This window comes from Capricornis sumatraensis, chromosome 10 (assembly GCF_032405125.1).
Source record: "Capricornis sumatraensis isolate serow.1 chromosome 10, serow.2, whole genome shotgun sequence".
Lineage (NCBI taxonomy): Eukaryota > Metazoa > Chordata > Mammalia > Artiodactyla > Bovidae > Capricornis > Capricornis sumatraensis.
Window position 1 is genome coordinate 102,148,449 of NC_091078.1, and position 20,504 is coordinate 102,168,952.

At 45.4% G+C, this 20,504-nt stretch overlaps 1 protein-coding gene across 2 annotated transcripts in view; it reads right to left on the reverse strand.

Annotated features, from left to right (window-relative positions):
* Nucleotides 1-3,213: 3,213 nt before the first annotated feature.
* PPARG (peroxisome proliferator activated receptor gamma) overlaps nucleotides 3,214-20,504 on the reverse strand; it is a 100,490-nt gene continuing 83,199 nt past the window's right edge. For both annotated transcript variants that reach the window (XM_068981633.1, XM_068981634.1), the window contains one exon: nucleotides 3,214-3,461. In XM_068981633.1, the coding sequence (XP_068837734.1) occupies nucleotides 3,214-3,461 (248 nt within the window). The remainder of the gene's footprint in view (nucleotides 3,462-20,504) is intronic.

Genomic DNA, 20,504 nt, shown 5'->3' on the forward strand with positions numbered 1-20,504 from the left:
CATCTGACCTCATTGCCATACTGTGGTCCCCTCCAGGGCGGGGCCCCATCACAGGCACCTCCATGTGGACGGGGGGTACCCATCATATACAAGCATGGAGTGAAGGCCAGGGATGTGTAGAGACTAAGCGTGAGAATCACGAGAATGGAAGCAAACAGGAGCTGGGGGCCGAGGACCAGGATGGAGTGGGGAAGAGGGGGGCTGGCCCCCCCTAGTGAAGACAGGCACCTCGGGCCCTTTGTCTTGTAAGCCCCAACTGTTCCAGCAAATCTGTAGCAAGAGGAAGGAGAAAGCAATGGCGTGATCCTCCTGAAAAGGAACTCTGGTTCCTTCTCTCAGGATTTAAAGCTTAAGTTTGCTTTCTTGAGGCGGCTCCACCCCCACCCCAGGTCCCCACGTGGTGGATGTGATACTGCTTGTGGTTCTAGAGGGCTGAGCCCAGAAGCGGTCTCTCCTCAAGGCTCAGGGATCCTACATTTCTAGGGGCTCACTTCTGTAACCTGACTCTTTCTGAAGGAATAGGTACCCGGGGGTGGAGGGGTTAGGGAGATTCCCAACCCGTCACCCTGCCCTGCTTTTATCAGTACCATATCCAGCAAGTTCGGGCCTGCCCACAAGAAGGATTCGCCTGGTAGCCTCGAGGGAACCACGGAAAACACACTGGAATCCAGGAGCAACTCAGTAAACCTACTCAGCAGTCTGCTCCCCCAGCCCTGCTGTGCTCAGCGGAGCTGATGCAGCTGACCATCCCATTTCTGCACTGCCCCCCTCACCCCGCCGGCCCCATGCTTCCCAAGACCCCAGTCCTCTTGCTCCCCATCCACTCCTTAAAAAAAGAAGCCGTTGGATCACCCCGTTTCCGGTCGTGTCTAGAGAAGGAGGGTGTGTGCAGCCACGGTTTCTGCCCTGGGTGCCCTACCGCTCCTGCGCTCCACAGCACAGATGGCGGGGGGTGGAGAGAGCGGGGAGATGGGAGGATGGGACAGGAGCCAGGTGCTGGGGCAGGGCCCTCGTGGGAGCCTTGAACGCTGTTTCTTGCTTGTTCTTTTGGCTCTTGACCACAGTTAACTTTTCTTCCTATTTTTGTTAACACAAATCCCTAAGTGTGTTTGTGTCCAGAGAAAGTGCTATGAATAACTGATGATACATTTGTTGATGATGAACTTGTGAATCATCCTGGGGAGAAAAAGGAGTCCAGAGAGCGGAGCGGGAGCTCTGGAGCCTGCCTATGACGTGTCGTAAAATATTTAGCGAATGATGGTCCAAACCACAGGGAAAAAGTCAGAGAGATGGGAATTTGAAAGCTGCCAGGATTTAAAAGCTGTTTAATGCTAACCATCAGTGCCAGAGAGCTGAGAGCAGCTCCCTTCCTCCCTGCACTGGCCCCGAGGGTGCGGAGAGGGCTTTGGACCAGCAGTGGCCGCGCTGAAAGGCTCTTTGTTCGAGCCCTCCTGTAAGCAAGGGGTTTCCCCGGAGGTGGAATCCTCTCCTTGTCTTCTCACCGCACACTCTCTTTTTCCTCCACGAGGAACAGTAGGGAAGCCACTGGCTGCTTGGCATCAAAGGAGGAAAAACCACCCCCCATGATGGATCGGGCCCGTCACTTTCCCATGTTCTGATGTCATTTACATAATAAGCTTGGTCCATGGCCCCTGGATGACCTGGTCATGTCTTTGGTTCTAAAGGTTTGAACTCTGCAGCTGTCTCTCCTAAAGGGTTAGTGACTTTGCATGTTTAGGACTGGGGTCAGGACTCACCTCCCTAACCTGACTCTTTGGAGATCTGTTTATTTTGGGGTAAAGGATGAAAAGATTTCAACTGAAAGCTTCGAGCATAAAGTTATGTTCTCCTCAGTATCAATACCAGGAGGAAGCCTAAACTAAGGGAGAAGCCACAGGGGGATAATTCAGGTCAGCAGAAACAATTATCTTGGAGAAGAGAGACCTCAGCATAGACTGCTGATGAAGCGTGCTTTAAAGTCATCATGTTGTCCATGGCTAAGCAACGCTAGTGAACTTGGTGGTTGCAATCAACTCATCTGTTCCCTGCGCCAAGAAGGCCTCTGCTTTTAGGGAACATGCCATCTGTTTTGCTGGGGAGGCATGTATTACCTAGACAGATAATTAGCCTTTGAGGTCACAAAAGTCAGAGCTCCCTGGGCAAGGTGACCCCAAGGAAGCCAGCAGAAAAATGTAGCAAAATTGCTCTAGATACATCGGGAACAGAACGTGGCCCTTTTCCCTCATCCGTGTTTTGGTGTGCTTTCCTTTTATGTTGTTATTCCTATAATTTTGCTTTCCTAGAATGTCTTTTCTTCCACTCTCTACCTGTCGCCGAGCCCAACACATATTTGAGGCCCGCTTGAATGAGTTTATAGTCACTCACGATGTTTTCAATCTTCATTGCTTTGACCTCCTATAGTACTCGGCATCCGAACCATCCATCTGGCACACACTATGTAGTTTAATCTGCTTTTAAGAAGGATTCATCTCTTCTCGATTCAGTGGTAAGTTCTTTTGCCAGGTACCATGTCTTACAACACTTCTGTGTTACCACGGCGTCTAGCTGTTAATACTTGCCACTGGGGTCTTTGCATACGCTTTGGCATCCTTAGAGGGCTGCTGCTGGCGAGTGAAAATCTTGGTTGAGATTAAGGAAGAAGATTGAATTCCTGGTAGGCCTAAGGATACGCCTCACATGAGTATATCCAGGTAAAGAAACACATGCCCTGAACGGTTTTTGGTCCTGGAGTTCTATTCTTAGTTGTAATTTTTAAAGCAGACAGAAGGTTCAGAGAAGTTGTAACTTGAGTAAAAAAATGACTTGAGTTGGAATGAAAATTGATCAGCAGTTCCATCCACATTGTTTCACGTATTTAAGAAAGAAAGGAAAATGAAAAATAAAGATGGAAAAGGATGGAAGGAAGGGAAAGGAAATGAAAGGGAAAAAAATCCTGGAGAATGGGGTGGGGAACACAAAAGACTCAGTCTTCAAATACGACCAGTAATTTCATGATGTGGTAATTTTTAATATTAAAAGTAAATTGTAAATGTATCTTTATAAACAATATGCATAAAATAGATCTATTATTCTAAAACCTTTTCTTTCCTCAAATGCTTTTTCACAGTAATTTTTTTAGGTGTCAGATTTTTCCCTCAAAATAATAGTGCAACTGGAGAAGGAAGATGTCGCCAGTGAGCTCGGACTTCTCTGCTAATACAAGTCCTTGTAGATTTCCTGTAGAAGTGGGTGGAGACTCATGTCCGTCTCTGTTTTCTTTATTACTTGCAGCAGCTGCACGTGCTCTGTCACAATCTGCCTGAGGTCCGTCATTTTCTGGAGCAGCTTGGCAAAGAGCTGGGAGGACTCGGGGTGGTTCAGCTTGAGCTGCAGCTCCAAGGCCTGCAGCAAGTTGTCTTGTATGTCCTCAATGGGCTTCACATTCAGCAAACCTGGGCGGTCTGGGAGAGCAGAAACGGAAGACAGAACAGGAGGTTGAGTTACAAAATTCTCTGGTCCCACATCTGAGGCATATTCAGCCAATGACTCACATTTTACTGGTTTTCCTTTGGTTCTAAAACAGCGTGTTGGAGAGAAGGTAAGCAGATAGCAGGCAAGAACTGCATACAAGGAGAATGGAATGCAAGCCAAGACTGTCAGAGCTCTTTTCCAGGGCCATTCTCTGCCTGGCCAAGACTAAAGCTGTGTGACCAGTTGACAGAACACAGTGGCAAACCGATCATCTCCCCAGACCGGGGACTTTTCTGCTGGCATGTTCCTACTCATTCAGAAATCTCATTTTCAACTTCTGTTTCTTCCTGATGAGTCTATGTTTTATCACCTCTACTTACTTTCTTATTACAAGTTTAAACACACTTTGAAAACAAACTTTTGTCTTCTTTTTGCTTAATATAGCACATGCATTTTCAAAGAGACAGTATTTTCAAATACTGTTACACTTTGGAAGGACAGACCAAATTTTAACACAGGCTTCTTCTGACTAGAGAGGTTGCAGGTAATTTTCACTTTCTTCTTTATATTGTCCTTATTTGAACTTTTAAATGGTGAGTTTAAATTACTTTTAAGTTCTTAATGTTTTTGCTTCATGTAGATCTTTTTAGATTTATCCTTGAATACTTTCTAGAATTCTTTGCTTTCTTGAATTCTATACTTCTTTTTCATCACATTTTCGAATGTATCCCTGCTGATGTTTAGAAAAAAATGATTGATTTTGTTATATTGAATCTAGTCCAATTTCACTCTTATGGATTCAAATAGTTTTTATCATGGATTTTTAGAGAACTTTGGACAATTACATCTGCAAATAATCATAGTTTAAATTTATCTCTTCTTTTCCAGTGTTTGTAGCTCTCATTTCTTTTTCTTGCCATACTGCACTGGACAAGACCTCTAAAATGGTATTAAATAATAGTAGTGTCGGGAGGCATTCTTATTTTATTCCTAACATTGAGGGAAATGCTTCTAATGGCTTATCACAAGTAGGATGTTTACGAGATTATGGCAGGTAGGTTTTTCTCCTGGCTCCCCCAGAGTTTTAAAGTGTTTTAATCAGGAATTTTGTTGCACTTCATCAAATGTTTTTAAGTTTTTCTATCTACAGTGATGAGCATGTGGTTTTCTGTTAATCTAGTGTAGTGGAGTACATTCATAGATTTTCTTATACTCTTACACTCATTTGCTAATATTTTATTTCAGGGCTTTGAAATTTGTGAGATTGGTCCAGAGCCTTCTTTTCTGTGTGCCACCCCTTGTCTATTGGCAATAAATGTTAACTAGCCTTGCAGACTGAGTTGAGACATTTTCCTTCTGTTTCTATATAGTGATTTTGTATTCCTTGATGGTTTCTTGGAATTCATTTGCAGAACCATCTGAGGCTGGTGGTAAATCTGTGACTATCTTTAACTTTCCTCCTATAGCTTTTTTTTTATTCAGGCTTTCTACTACTTATAAAGGAAAATTTTAGTAATTTACATCGGAATACAGTTGTACATAACGTTCTCTTAGAGTCAGAGTCTCTATTATTTATATCTCCTTTAACTGAATGCGTTTTGTGTATCCTCTCATTTAAAATTTTTATTTGCCAGAGGCTTATCTATTTTCTGCTTTTTAAAAAAGCACAACTTTTGGTTTTACTGATCAACTCTGTTTTTGAAAACTGCCTTTTGTTTTCAATTTAGCTAGTTCATTCTTTTACATTTCTTTAGGTTTATTTTTTCCTTCTTTTTCTCATTTCTTGGGTTGAATGGTTAATTCATTTAGTTTCAGTATTTCTTGTTTTCTGATGGATGAGTTTAAAGCTCTAAAATTTCCTCTGAGTGAAAGCCTATGGGGTGAAACAGTTTCACCCCACAGGCTTCGGTAAATCATCCTCTTACAGTTCTTTTCTAAATAGTCTGTTTTACTATTTTGATTTCACTTTTAATCTAAGAGTTATTTAGAGATGGGCATCCCTGGTGGCTCAGCTGGTGAAGAATCTGCCCGCAATGTGGAAGACCTGGCTTCAATCCCTGGGTTGGGAAGATCCCTTGAAAGAGGGAATGGCTACCCACTGCAGGATTCTGGCCTGGAGTTTTCCACGGACTGTATAGTCCATGGGGTTGCAAAGAGATGGACACGACTGAGTGACTTTCACTTGACTTAGAGACATGTTTTTAGATTTCCAAGTGGAAAGGCTGAGTGTTTCTGTTTTTTCTAATTTCTGAGTTTGTTGCATTGTGGTGAGAATACAAGATTCTCTCACTGAGACTCAGCAGAGGGGTGCAGAGAGTATGTATGGCATTTAAGATACTCACTTGATATTTTATATTGATTCAAATTTTAGCTCTTGAAGGCCACTCACCTTGTTTTTTCTTTTTTACTCTTCTGCCCTTCCCTGTAAACTAAAGCACTGTATGAGACTTTTTACTTCCTTTTAATGTCCCTCACCATCTTGCCTCCATCTATCACTGTTCCTTGGCTTCAGCCACAGTAAGCTCTTTCTAAACCGAGTCCTTCAAGTATCCTATGTTCTGTCATAACTCTGTGCATCATCCTACTGACTTAAACTTACTCTTCAAAACCCTGCCTGTGCCCTTATGTCCTGAAGCCTTTCTGGAGATCATCCCTTCCTCTCCCCTGTTCTTCCAATCCCCTTTCTCTGGACTGTGCAGTGCCTACAAAAACCTCACCTGCTACTATACTAGGAGATTACATTTACTGAGTGGCTAGCATTTCCCAAAACTTGTACAAAGGGCTTTGTATACAACACATCATTTAATCTCCACATAACTCCATGAGGTAAATGCTTTAAGGAGGGGAAAATGGAGATTTAATTAGAGAAAGGAGAGAAACCCTGTCCAAGAACTGCCACTTGATAGTAAACAGCAGAGCTGAAATTTGAATCGGATTCCAGACACTATACTCTTAACTTTTAGTATGTTGTATTATAGGTACAGATTTTTTTGTTTATCTCCCCTACTTGGCCATGAGTGATCAGAGGGCAGAGACTATGTCTTGATCATCTCTGAGGCTCCAGTGGAAACACAGGAAGCACTCAGTTGACTGAGTTAATGAGTGAGAAGGCTGTTCTGGCTAAGAGTCCTGGATTGAAAACCACAGTTCTTCTGGTTGGTGAACAAGCCTAAAGGAAGCATCAATATACAATGAAGAAGTCTCTCGGAAACAGGGTTTTCCTGTATCTAATAAACTCGAGCAACCTTTATCCGTTGAGGTGAGACACAGAAGAGCCATGTGAGAATGGTCTCGGGTGGGATTTTCAGAACTTTAAACATGCTCCTAAGTTTTTTTTTCTTCTTTTTAAAATTACAGACAGAAAATTACCTGTAGTTTGTTCCCCCCCACCCCCCTTAACTTTTTTTTAACATATTCCATTGACTGGAGTAATTTTTTTTTTTTTTTAATTTTAGCACTTAATTTTGGGGCCATCAGCAAGAATCTCCGATTCTGAGAATGAAACAGATGATTCGGTCCTGGCCTAGAGACTCACGCCCCTGGAGGAGTCATCCTTTCTCACAGCTGCTATGCAATAACGAACCCCCCTGACACTTCATGGAAGAGCAGATCCTGGATGGGTGCCTTTGGTTCAACTGGCTGCCAGTCCTCTCCCCGGAACAGATGTGCCAGAGTTTGAGGGCCTGGACAGCACACCCTTGTGCGTCGCAAGCGGCAGCGCTCTGTGTGGAGGTGTCAGTGTGGTCGTCCGTGGGCTGGGACCCCACACTCTTAACGCAGAACCCTCTGCTCATGGGCACCCTGACTGCTTAGCCCCTCTCCCCTTCCTCCAGAGCAGCATCCGTGGGGTCAAAACTTCTGCAGAGGAGATGATGTTCATCTTCTGGGTTTCACTTATCATGACAGTTCAAACAAGCGAAGCCACAGATGCAGCTGACGGGGCTTGCTGGAAGCACTTGGCCGCCACGCACTGCAATGGAACTGTTGCCTCTATGAGGGGACAAGGATCTGGTTTGGATTTTCAAGCCTCTCCCTGGCAAGGTTTTTTTTTTATGATGTGACGGATGAAGTTTGGCTGAAATTTTGTGGCCACTGATTTATGTTTTCTCTTGTGGCGAGTTAGACCATTTACTGACCTGCCCCACTGTCGCCCTCACTGGGCCTCAGTCAAGGCAAAGACTCGGAATGGACTAGAGAGGGGATCTCTAAGACCTGAGTTCGAAAGTTCTAAGCTTTCTCCTTACTTGTAATTCCCTTTACACGATTCACATAACGAAACTGGGGGAATAAACTCAAAATCCAAGTAGAAAAGCACATTAACAGGCTCACACATTAAACTTAAGAGCACGTGGCTAATCTGGAAAGCTAGAACAGCTTCCTTGGTCTTCAGCCCTCCCTAGGGTCAAGAGCAAAAGGGATGTGTCAGGCTCGCCCTCACCCCCTACTCTCCAGTCGGCTCCAAGGCCTTCTCTGTTCCCCTCGCTGTCTTTTTGCTTCCAGTTTCGTTCCACTCATACCTGAACCCCTATTGAGCTAAGTTGGGCAGCACAAAAGTGCCACACACTTTTGCAGCAGAAAAGTGGAGCCTGTCTACAGACCCAGCTGTCCCGGATCCCTTACCCTTCTCTCTCCCTCCCCCTCAGCTCAGGGCCTGCTAAAGCATCACTCTTAGAAACCTTCTGACGTCCTCTCCCTTCACCTTGCTGAAGGTTAGAGCTGGGGTCTGGAAGAGGATCAAGGTCAAGGGACCCCCCCCCCCCTTCACTAGCCCTAGATTGCCTAGAAAGCCCTTTTGGCAAAGTGCGTGCTGACTCAGACTCCAGGACCCAACCTTCAAGGAAGCTGGAGTCAATTACTGGTTCCTTACTCCCCAGGCTGCAAAGAATTGGGAAAGAAAGCTTTCCGGTCCCCATCACACAGTGCTGGAATTGATTACAGAACACTGTTGATTGTGGGCAAATCTACAAAGCTCCCATCTTATCCAGAGCTGGTTCCATTAAGAGCTTATCTGAAGCAGATTCAAATTCTCTGCCCAGCTGGGCCAGGCATCTCCCTAGCCCACATTTTCTCAGGAGATGTCTTAGTTAGAGGACCAGATGGCCACGGTGGTGTCTCCTGAAGGAGGTGCAGAAAAACCGAAGTGGATGGCTTTGTTTCCTTTCTAACTGCTGCTGTTATGACATTCCCAGTTCTTTCCTATTGGCTTTCTGATGGAGACAAGTCGGAAAAGGATTGTATCCAGTACCTTTAGGAAAAAGAAGTCTTGATAGCTGGGGAGTGGTAAATTGATCCAAAGGCAATGAAAGAACTGAGCGCGGGTGAAAGTGAAGGGAGGTGGGGCTCCTTAGGGAGCTCACACTTGGCATTTCACTTCCTCTTTCTCTCCAATTTCCTTTATTCCACCGCTTCCTAAGTACACAGGTGTGTTTAAAAAGAGCAGTGGATGCTATATTTAAAATGGAAAACCAACAAGTACCTACTGTATATATAGCACACAGAGCTCTGCTCAGTGTCATGTGGCAGCCTGGATGGGGAGGGCAGCTTGGGGGAGAACGGATATGTGTACACGTATGGCTGAGTCCCTTTGCTGTTCACCTGAAACTATCACAACATTAAAGAGCTTTTTTTCTTTTTTTAAACAGCAGTGGATTTGGAAACTGAAGACTTGATCCCGTCTGTCCTCCACTTGGCTCCATGTGACTGTGGACAAATCATCTTATCTTTCTGGGTTTGCCTTAATCTTTAAGACAACAGTGGTGTTTCTTTCCTTAAGGTCATGGTGAGAAGGAGTCAGGTAAAGGAGCTTTATAACATAGTGCTGGTTGCTGTTTGTTCAGGTAGAGGCAGTTCCCATACGGACAGTGTATGGAGTGTAAGCCGGGGAGGGGTGGCATCTATGCAGCTGGGAAATGGGTGGTTTCTGAGCTGTTACTGGCAGAGCAGAAATTTGGGAGCATGAGATAAGGGTTCCTGATACAGACACACATTGGGAGTTTGGGGCAAGTTCTCATTCTTGTAGTTGAATGCGTGTAAGCAAGACTGTTTAAGAACAATTATGAAACAAAGAAGCACCGGTGCCCACATTCACTTCTTTCTTAGAGATGGTCTTGGGGTCTTGTGGTCCTTTCCTGATCTAACCATCAGAATCATGGGGGCCACTAGGCAAACCTCTGCATTCATCCAGATCTGTCTCTGGCAAACTTTGGCATGACCTGTAGCAACTCCCTCCCACCATTCTACCTTTAAGAGAAAAAAAACAAAAACTAAGAGAATTTTCACATGTGTTCTTTTCGTATTTAAATTTGAACTGGGGCTTGATTGAGTGCAGTGATTCTTGACTTCGCCTCTACACTGAAATTATCTGGGGAAATTAAAAACATGCAAACGAATGCCTGACTCCCCTCTTTAGAGACTCTGACTGACTTGGCCTGGGGTGTGACTGTCGTTCCTAAAAACTTCCAGGTGTCGGGAAGCCAAGAGCAAACTCTACTGATTCCAGAAGCATCTGGAATCTCAACCTCAAAGCTTACTTGCTGGGTAAACCTGGGCAAGTTCCTAAACCGCTCTGTACCTCGGGTTCCTCATTTAGAAGAGGGGAGACCTGACAGTAACCCAGTGCACAGGGTGGACGAGAGGATAAAATGAGTCCCGAGATGAAAAGCGCCTGGAGCAGCGTCTGACACATGGCAAGTTAGCGATTTGCAGCTGTTTCGTATAACGGTACAGTCCAGCACGCCTCTGTTCTTCTTACCTTTCTGCTCCTCCTGTTTCTCTGCCGCGCCCGGGGCTTCTCTGTGCCTCTCCTATTCTTTCTCCCTTAACCGCTCCCTTCCTCACCCTGCCTTCTAGAGGCTTTTCTTTCTCCACTCCTGGGACTGCACCTTGCCGGGGACGCAGTGGCAGGAATCCCAGCAAGGCCAGCCTACGATGATCAGAAGTGTGAGCAGCGGATGATGTGGGGAGAAACGTGGTCAATCACTGCTATCGGGGAAAGGGAACAACGGAGCCGACGCAGGTCATCTGGGGCCAGCGTGTCAGGCGTGGAGGCACATGTTGCGGGGAGACTCCCTCTGAAGGGGCTCATGGTCTAACACATCCTTGTTAGACAACAGTTTACGAATGCTTTCTTTGTGTCCAAATGATAACCACCAAGGACGTAGCAATGACACATGTGACTCGGCTAGGATGGAGGCTGGGAGGACCACCACCACGAAACCATGCCCAGGTCGTACCTTCTTTCATCTGCCCTTTAAGTAGCAATGCACACCAAGTCCCCTCATCTCAAAACGCTTGACTGCTGCCTCCAAAAGCCACCTCCCTGACTACAGCCCAGGACACAAAGGCATCTGGTAACAAGGTGGGCGGGGCGTCCCCCTCTGTTGTGTTCACAGTTCTTTCCTCTCTTGAGGGCACCTGCAGTGAAGGGAGTGTGGGTCCTGTTTTATTTCCAGCTCTTTCAGAACGGAAATGGGGCTGGAGACTTCAATCCTGCCCTTGGGAAGTCCTGTCTTTTTCTAACTCCTTTCATGAGGTGTTCGGGTCCCTTTGTTCTGGACATTCAAGGTCATTCAAGTGAAACTCAGCCTTGGGGTTTGCTCCCCTTCTCTGAGTCTGGACCAGGGAAGCTACTGACTCCCTTCAAGCCCAGGAATGCAGGTCAATTTCTGCCCCTTCTGTGTCCCACCTCAGCTCCAACCAGGAAGCGGGGGCAGAGGAACCAGGCTGGAGCGGAAAGATGGAGAATGGTTTCTTCTCCTCCATCAAGCCTGACACACTCACGCTCCAAATCGAGTGACTCTTTCTTGCCTCGTCAACCTCTAGAAGTGCTGAGAGCAAACCAAAGGGAGTCAACAAGAAAGAAGGTGGCCAAGAATTAGCTCTCTGCACCTCTCTCCTCCTCCCCTACATTGTCCTTGCCGACATCTTTGAGAAGAACCTGTGATCTCAAAACAGGTGTGGCCTCCAACTGCTAAGTATGACCTCTCACCACATAACATCCCCCCAGACTTTACAGCATTCTGCAGCTTCTCCCCCCGCGCCCCCACCCTGCCACCACCACATATACGTACTCCTGCTTGGTCCGTACCTCCTTCAGGGGCCAGTAGGGCCCAGAGTTCTCCCCTCACCCATTCTCCCCAGTATCTTTCTCCCTTGGGGTTTTGTTCTCAATCCACAGCTAATCCCCTTAAAGTGATAGCTGATAAAGAGATTAGCTGATATCTCCCTAGGAGTATTTATATGGTACTAAGGGATTTTAAGAAGGACTATTAGTGAAATTTCAAGTGATCTGACTGGCAGGATCGCATGGAGCTACTTTAAATTATATCACACAAGGGAAGAGGGAAAAGGAGCATTTATGTGTGCCAACCATGTCCCAGGCATCATGCCAGAGGCTTCACATAATGTTATTTACTTAGGGAACTGATAAGGAGTTTGAGGCTCCGGCAGGTAAATGTGTGCAATCACACATTTAGTAAGTGGTGGAGTGAGGGGGTTTGGGGGGTCCACAGCCTCCCACCGCCCCTCCCTCCTCTCCTGGTCCACAGATGAGGGGTGGCGGGTGGGACCCCGGGCAGCCTTTCTCCCCTCGCCACCTGTGCTGGCCTCTGGAGCCGGCACCGGTTTCACTCTTCCTCACTCAAAGAGGATCTGAGTGTCGCGGCGAGCTTGTGCCAGTCTGGAAGGCTGCCTGGGGTCACCCAGAGTTTAACCACACATTGTGAGAACCCCAAATGATAAAGTGCTCCCCAAAGTGGCCCACTGACTGGCTGACTGAGCCTCTTCCAAGATGTCAGTGCAGGGACGGGAATGACTCAGCAGTTTGGCTTTCAAGCCCATGTCTGTCTCTGAGGTCAAGTGCCACGACGAATGATCCCAGCCTATGGGGCCTGGGGTTGGGAGGGGATTTTATTTCTGAAGCAGTCAGAGATAAAGATGCTTCAGTGTTCCACTACAAATGACAAAAGCCTGTGTGTGAGTGTGTGTGAGAGTGTGTGTGTGAGAGTGTTGTGAGGGTGTGTGAGAGGGTGTGTGTGTGTGTGTGTGTGTGTGTATGAGAATGTGTGTGTGTGTATGAGTGTAGGTGTGTGAGTGTGAGTGTATGTGTGTGTGAATGTATGTGTGTATGAGTGTGAGTGTGTGAGTGTAAGTGTGTGTGAGTGGGTGAATGTGTGTGTGTGAGTGTATGTGTAAGTGTGTGTGTGTCAGTGTGTATGAATGTGTGTGTGTGTGTCAGTGTGTATATGAGAATGTGTGAGAGTGTGTGTGAGAGTTGTGAGGGTGTGTGAGAGGGTGTGTGAGTGTGTGTATGAGAATGCGTGTGAGTGTGTATGAGTGAGTGTGTAAGTGTGTGTGAGTGAATGTGTGTATGAGTGTGTGTGTGTGAATGTGTGTGTGTGAGTGAGGGTGTGTATGAGTGTGTGTGTGTGTGAATGTGTGTGTGTGAGAGTGAGGGTGTGTATGAGTGTGTGTGTGTGGCTGTGTGTGTGTGTGAGAGAGTGTGTGTGACTGTGTGAGTGTGTGTGTGACTGTGTGTGTGTGATAGTGTGAGTGTGTGTGTGTGAGTGAGTGTGTGTGGTTTAAGTTCCTCAGATGATTCTAGTGTGTTCTTCTCCCTGCCCCCCTCAACCCCGAGGTCTCTGGTTTTTAGAATTTGGGTGCCAGTTGAGAACTTATATAAATATGCCTCCCTCTGCCGAAACCAAACCCTCCATGGGACATTTCTAGATAACCCACACTGAGTCATCATTCAAAGCCATCTTGGCCACCTGACAGGGTCTGCCTGCTGGTCACGGCAGCACAGTGCGGAGACCAGACTACCAGGAGAAGGGAGCAGTGTCACACGCCATGTGGACACAGGGCAGGTGCCCAGTCGATATTTTCCAATTAATAAATGAAAGCAATTACTCTCTGACACAACCGTGGCCCAGACGGGGAATATGAATCATGTAATCAACACTCTTCCACTGTCCAGCTCAAGGTTCAGTCACATGAGAAATCAGATGTCTGTGTGTTTTCTCAACATTACAGAGAACAGTTAGAAAAAAACAACTTTTACCGTTAGGTACCAGCCTATGTCTCATACGGATAAAGCAGATGAATATTTAACTGTCACAGCAAAATGGAAGAAATCTGCCCTACTGGTCTTCACAGTATTCATAGTATCTCAGTTTTAAACTATTTTTGGTTTTGTCTCCTCCCAGTTAACTAGTAAGGATGATGCCAGCAGACAAGGAAGGCATGGAGACCACTGGTGGAGAATCAGGGCCCCCCAACCCCCCGAGCTGGGGTTTCCTCAAGAACAGCACAGGCCCGCTCAGGCACCTGCCCTCTTGTCTTCTATCCCAGAAGAGAGGGGGACTGTCCATTCTAACTTGCAGAAACAACAGTTCTGCAGTGAAAATGAAAGGGTTATACATGAGCTGTCGATATCCACAAGGTTCTGGAGGGCTGTTAGGGGTGGGGAGGAGAGCCGACACTCACAAGCCCAGAGGCCCTCCCACCCTGGACCCGTGGGTCCGTGGTCCTCCGGAGAGGGGTGCTCGCTGTACAAGGAATGGGAAGAGCAGACACCTGGATGCTCAGGAAGACAGTAAGTTACTGACCGGTATTTGAACAGTTTTACATTTCTCTCACAAACTTCCTTGCAACCACTCCTCTCTATCAGAACCTGCTGTAAGATGCTATCTGACCACACTGGGACGTATTTACTTGGGTACTTCAAGTTTATGGTCAGTTTTTGCAGGGAGCTCTGCGAACAGGGATGCTGTGCTACCTGGACAAATGGAAGAGCCAGCTCCAGTCTCGGGGTTAACACGGGAGTCCACTCCTTCCCAGAGCAGTCCTCAGACCTGGGAGATATAATTTTGGGAGGCAGCTGGGAACAAATGGTGTCTGGAGAAGGGCTCTGGATAGTAGGAAGTGATGTTTGAACTGTACCTGGAAATTCTTGATTGAAATACTTGAAGGTAACAGGGAAATGGTAATTTCTGCCAAAGAACTCCAAGACCAAGATAAGTAACTGGGATGGTTCCACATCTCAACACACACAAGGCAGTGGCAGTTAAGGGCATCTGTTTGAAGGTCAGGTTGGATCTGACCTTGGCCTCACTGATTAGGAGCTCTGTGACCGTGGGGCAAATTGCCTAATCTAAAGCAGTTCTAAACTTCTATTTTTTTCCATCTGTAAAATGGGGATAAGTGAGAGATTTTCTAGAATTGCAGGGAAAATTAAAGATTCAGGATGTAGGTAAAGTGCTTACCATCTGTTCTGGCTCACAGTGAAGTGGTCAATAGATGGCAGCTCTTTTTATTAGTAATATTTGATCACTGTTCACTCAATAAGCATTTATTAAGTACTTATTCTGGGCTGGGTTCTGTGCTCTGATTCTAATTCCAACAAACTAAAACGTAGATATCACATCTATGGGATGTCTCTGGCAGTCCAGTGGTTAAGACTCTGCCCTTTCAATGTAGGGGGGCATGGTTTTGATCCCTGGTTGGGGAACTAAGATCCTGCATGCCCCGAGGTGCAGCCACAAATAAATAATTATTTTTAAAGCATATATCTATACACATGTAAGTCATGACCAAGGATATAAACAGAGCTCTAGTGTACTGACCTGAGTGGTCTAGGTGTCACAGAGTATCAGTTCTTCCTTCACCTACAGATGTATAGCTATGAAGAATTCTCCCTAGTAGCCTGTGCTCTCTGCCCACTCTACAGGAGAAAAGCACATATTCACTCCAAGAGCAGCTGTCCAAAACTGCTTCGTGGAGAAAGAACATGACTGGAATGGCTGGAAACAGGAGGAGCCGCTATATAGGAGGTTTGCATAACTGAGCCAGACCCAAGAGGCTAAATGGGGAGGCCGGGTGACTTGCCATCTGTGGCTCCTGCACCAATATTTACAGCTTCTCTGTCATTAGGATGGTGATGACAATCTGCCTCGAGAAATATATTGTAAAATCCAGTGACGTTCCTCCCCCATATCGTGGAAGTTTGGGAAGAACTGTGATGGATTCCAAACTGTTTTGAATTAACAGAAAGAGCTTTTTCCTGTTGCCGAGTTCCAGCTGGAACCCTCCTATGCTTTTTCTCCACCAAACAGCAAACGCCCGAGGGGGGCAAAGTGTCCAGTGGAGTGTCCTGAGCTTTCCACTTGGCCTTGGCTGCTGGTAGGTTTTGGGGAGTTTGCTGGTGTGCCTGGCACGATGCTGTGGCGCCAGCTGCAAACATGCCCTTGCTGGAGGCAGTTTTATTACTCTTGACGCCACCCATCCAGGCAGTGAGACGAGAGGGAGCAAGGGCTTCTTGCTCCTTCTCTTCCCTTATCATGACTGCCGAGGAAGCCTTGCTTCCGGACTCTGGGCCCAGGGCTCCAGAACAGAGATGGGAACACAGGTTGGGGCCACTGACCCGATGAGGGAGTTGACCACATCTTCCAGTCAAGTGGCAGAGGGAACTCGGGGAGGTGACAGTCGGGATGCCTGGGTTTGTTTCCCTTCTAGTTTCACTGCTCACGAGTCGTCAGTTCTTAGACACAACCCTTTCATCTCTGACTCTTCTCTCTCTATGGAATAAGAATAAAGATCCAGGAGAACTGTCGGGATCTAGTGAGAGAAAGTAAGGGACAAAGTGCTGTGCTTCGGCTCGGGGAATGTGGTTCTTTTCAGTCTCGTTCTTCTTGCTTGAAGCTCAAAGGAGAAGGAGGGAGACAGGAGGAAATTCTGAGAACTAGGTCATCTCTCTCAGCGAGCTTGGTCTGAGAGGTGCATACATAGTAGAGATGCTGAACACCAGGCCAATCTAAGGACCAAATCTAACGGCATCAGCAGTTTCTAGGGTTGAAGCTGAGTGGCCGTGATCTTTACTACTGCAACTCCAGTTTCCCCAGCAAATACTTAGTTGGGTCAAAATCAGGTACTTTCGTCCAAAAACCCCCTTTGGGTCCTCTGGGGAAACCCCCACTCTTAACCTCCCCCATTCCTCACCACCCCACTCTTACATAATGCCCATCTCCCCTTCAGTCTAGGGTCATGACCTTGACCGGGACGAAGCTCTTCTGTGAGTGAGTCTCAAGGCCAGCTTAGAAGGAGGTCACCAGGTTCCCTGCCCATAACACTCCTCTCTCGAGTCCCTGAAGCTATCTGCAGACTTCAGAACAAACCGCACAGGAGAAAATAACCCCTCTTGTTAAGAACAGGTAGGATCAGAATCTTGTCAAAGCCTCTTTGCTTACATGAACATCTTCCCTTCGAAAACCCAGGATGGGAATTGAGAAATTATATGTTGTATGAGAAATTACATGGTGTACTCAAACACACCACTCTCTGGGATGGTGGTTCCACCATCTACAGATGACCAGGAAGCTCATCTCATTGGGATCCAGTCTTTGGGTCCAGAATGACCAGAGCAGCTCTTTCTCTGGCCTCTACCCACCAGCTTCTCTGACTAAAGGAGGGAATTGAGTTCCTGGGTGTTGAGCAAACATGGGGTCCAGTTTATCCATTCTTACCTAGTGCCCAGAGGCTGACTTCATTGACAAAATAAAACTTAGCTCAGGGAAGAGAAGGATTTCCCTTTTGTGATATGGGAACTTGCCAATGGGCCAATGGTTAAGTTTTTCTTTCTTTTTTTTTTTAAAGACGTCTCAAATGATTCACATGGTTTTCTTCTCATTATAACTACATGTATATGATTTTAAGATTCTATGACTGGCAGCTACTTTCAGATTTCTTTTCATTATTGTGAGGATCCAATGAACTCTGGAAACTGGCTACTGTGAAGACAGTCTGGGGAACGCTCAAAGGAACTCGTTTATACAGCACCGGCATTTAAATGATACCATTTTTAATTTTCATAACTGAAAGCCAAAGTCTGCAGCATTTATCAAATTAAATCAAGTTATTCTCAGAGCTATTTTTGACCAATTCATACACATTTTAAAGGCCTAACTGAATAAATGATTTTAAAAAATAATCTAGTTTGCGTGTCATGGGGAGTATATGGCATTTTTCTAGATGAAATTATACTGTCCTCTCACGTGCCCATCAAACAACATTGCTCAGGTTCAAAAAGCCCTGAATTACCATGACTATTTCTTGCCTAAATCTTTCCTGGATAGAAACCAAGCATGTTGGAATGGCTTATTTCAAACGGCTCCCTTAATATCTGCGGTAGGAATGAATATAAACTGGCACAAACTTTATGGAAAAACAATCTGGCAATAATGAAACAAAAGATTTAAAAATATTCATGGGCATCTATTCAGCATTTCTACTTCTGATAATTTATAGAGTGAGAAAATAATCTGAAATGTTAACAGAAATTTATATGTAAGAAGAATCACTGCAGTAGAATTTAGAACACATTTTCCATAATTTTCTATAACATAAATCAACCATAATTTGCTCTTATAATATAAAGCAACCTATACATAAGTAGGGAGATAATTTAGCATGTAATGGTCTTTTATGAAATGAAATATGTTATTGTCATTAAAATTGATAGCATACATTAGAGAAATGCAAATCAAAACCACGGTGAGGCATTGCCTCACAGTAGCCAGAATGGCCATCATCAAAAATCTGCAAGTAACAAATAGTGAAGAGGGTGCTGAGAACAGGGAGCCCTCCTACACTGTTGGTGAGGATGTAAGTTGGTGCAGCCACTATGGAAAACAGTATGGGTTCCTCAAAAAACTAAAAATAGAGTTGCCACATGATTCAGCAATCCCACTCCTGGGCATATATCCAGATAAAACTCTAATTCAGAAAGATACGTGCACCCTATGCTCACAGCAGCACTATTCACAACAGCCAAGACTTGGAAACGACCTAAACGTCCAGTCGACAGATGAGCGGACAGAGAAGCTGTGGTTCGTATTTACCGTGGAGTGAAACAATGCCCTTTGCGGCAACACCACTACAACCAGAGATCGTCACACTAAGTGAAGAGAATCAGAAGGAGGAATACCACAGGATGTCACTCACACGTGAAATCTAAGATACAACACAAGTGAAGCTCTCTGTGAAACAGAGAGAGACTCACAGACATAGAGCATAGACCTCGGGTTGCCAAGAAAGACAGGACATGGGGGAGGGATGGCGTGGGAGGCTGGAGTTGGCAGACGTAGGCTGTTACCTAGAGAATGGACAGACAGCAGGTCCTGCTCTATAGCACAGGGAATCATGGTCAATATCCTGTGGCAAATCATGATGCAGAAGAGTAAAAAAGGCATAAATATACACACACACACGCAGCTGAATCGTTTCGCTGTACAGCAGAAATGAACACGACGCTGTAAGTCAACTATACTTCAATTAAAACAAATTTTAAACAGCAGCACACAGATATGTCAGCACAGGCACAGAAGCGTTTTGGTAGGAGAAACAGACCTTTGTTAATCCTATTTTATTTTGAGGATCCGGAGCTTTACCTTTCACTTACACCTTTCTATAGTCTTTGAATCAAAAAATGACCGTATATTACTTATTTTTAAAATTAAGAAAAATATTAAGATTGCTAATGACATGAGAAATGATTAGGTGTAAAAAGGAATATAAACATGGTATGTGCTCAGTTACCATGTCCGATGCTTTGTGATCCAATGGACTGTAGCCGCCAGGGATTCTCCAGCAAGAATACTGGAGTGGGTTGCCATGCCCTCCCCCAGGGGATCTTCACCACCCAGGGATTGAACCTGCGTCTCCGGCATTGCAGGCAGATTCTTTACCATTGAGCTTCGGGGAAGCCCATAAACATGGTATATATAGTATAGTTAGGAAAAATCTTAGAAATAGATCACATGTTAATAATTATATTTCTATATTTCAATAAAAATAAAATGGGCCTTAAAATATTAGCTAAACAATACCAACTTGTTTTCTGACCTGGTTGTTCAAAATTGAATCTTTTTTTCCCGATGGACCTAACATAAACTGGAATCTCATTCTTTGTTGAATGAATCACAGATTCCAGAGATTCAAGGGTCAACTGAAGAAGTAGGTCTCAAAACACGTCGGATAGCATAGTTTTGCAGTTATTAACCATCACATGACAAAGGGCTTGTGGTGTCAGAGTTAATCTGCACTGTGCTATTATCTGTTTGCACCCTGGTCATGTAAAGTGGGCTGCCAGTGTAGACTTTGAAGCCACCTAGATGACCTTGGTTCATCATCCTGACTCCATCTTTGCTGTCTGGGAGATTCTGGCCAAGTTACTGAACCTTTCAGGGCTTTGGTTTCCTTATTTGCAAAAGAGTATTTACCTCATTGGGGTTGTGAGAATTAAATGAATGTGTGTGAAGTGGTTAGAAAACTTACTGCACACAGAAAGTACTCAGTGAGTACTCGCTACTTACTCTTCTTGTTACTAACACACCGCGCATCTGATTTCAGAAGCACTCTGCTCTTGAGTAACTGGACAACAAAAGACTACGGAGTGGGCCTTGCTCTTTGCGACATGCAGTCTAGTCCACACAACTTACATCTAAAGGACCACTGTCCCCCTACACATCAGTTTTCATGCACAGGGGGTATTCTGTAGAGCACCCACAAAAAACTTTGCCCTAAGTCCACCTAAGTAATAAAAACTGATTGTCTGAAGACAATTTTTATATAGAGAGATGACACTAAAACTTTCTTCTACTCAAGTTGGAAACCCATGAGGTGCCAGTGAAAGTAGCTTGTAGTGTAAAACCTGGCTTTCGGAGTTGGTTAATCAGATCATGCCCTTGCAAGGCCAAAAGTACAAAGAATGCCTAAATAACTCAATTTATTTCTTTGTTGGGAGTTCTCTGCTTGGGACTGCATTCTTGATCACAGCCAACCACCTCACCAAGGTACGGTCAGAGGAGTTGTCAGAGGACTCCACACGGGAGAGGAGGCAGAGGTCAGCAGATGTGTGCTCTTTGATCCCTGAACGTGCAAAAGCGATTCAAAGTAACACCTCGCTGATGGTGGGGCCGGAGCATAATCTGACCACACACACACAGTGGTACTTTCTCTATGCACGTGAGCATCGACTCACA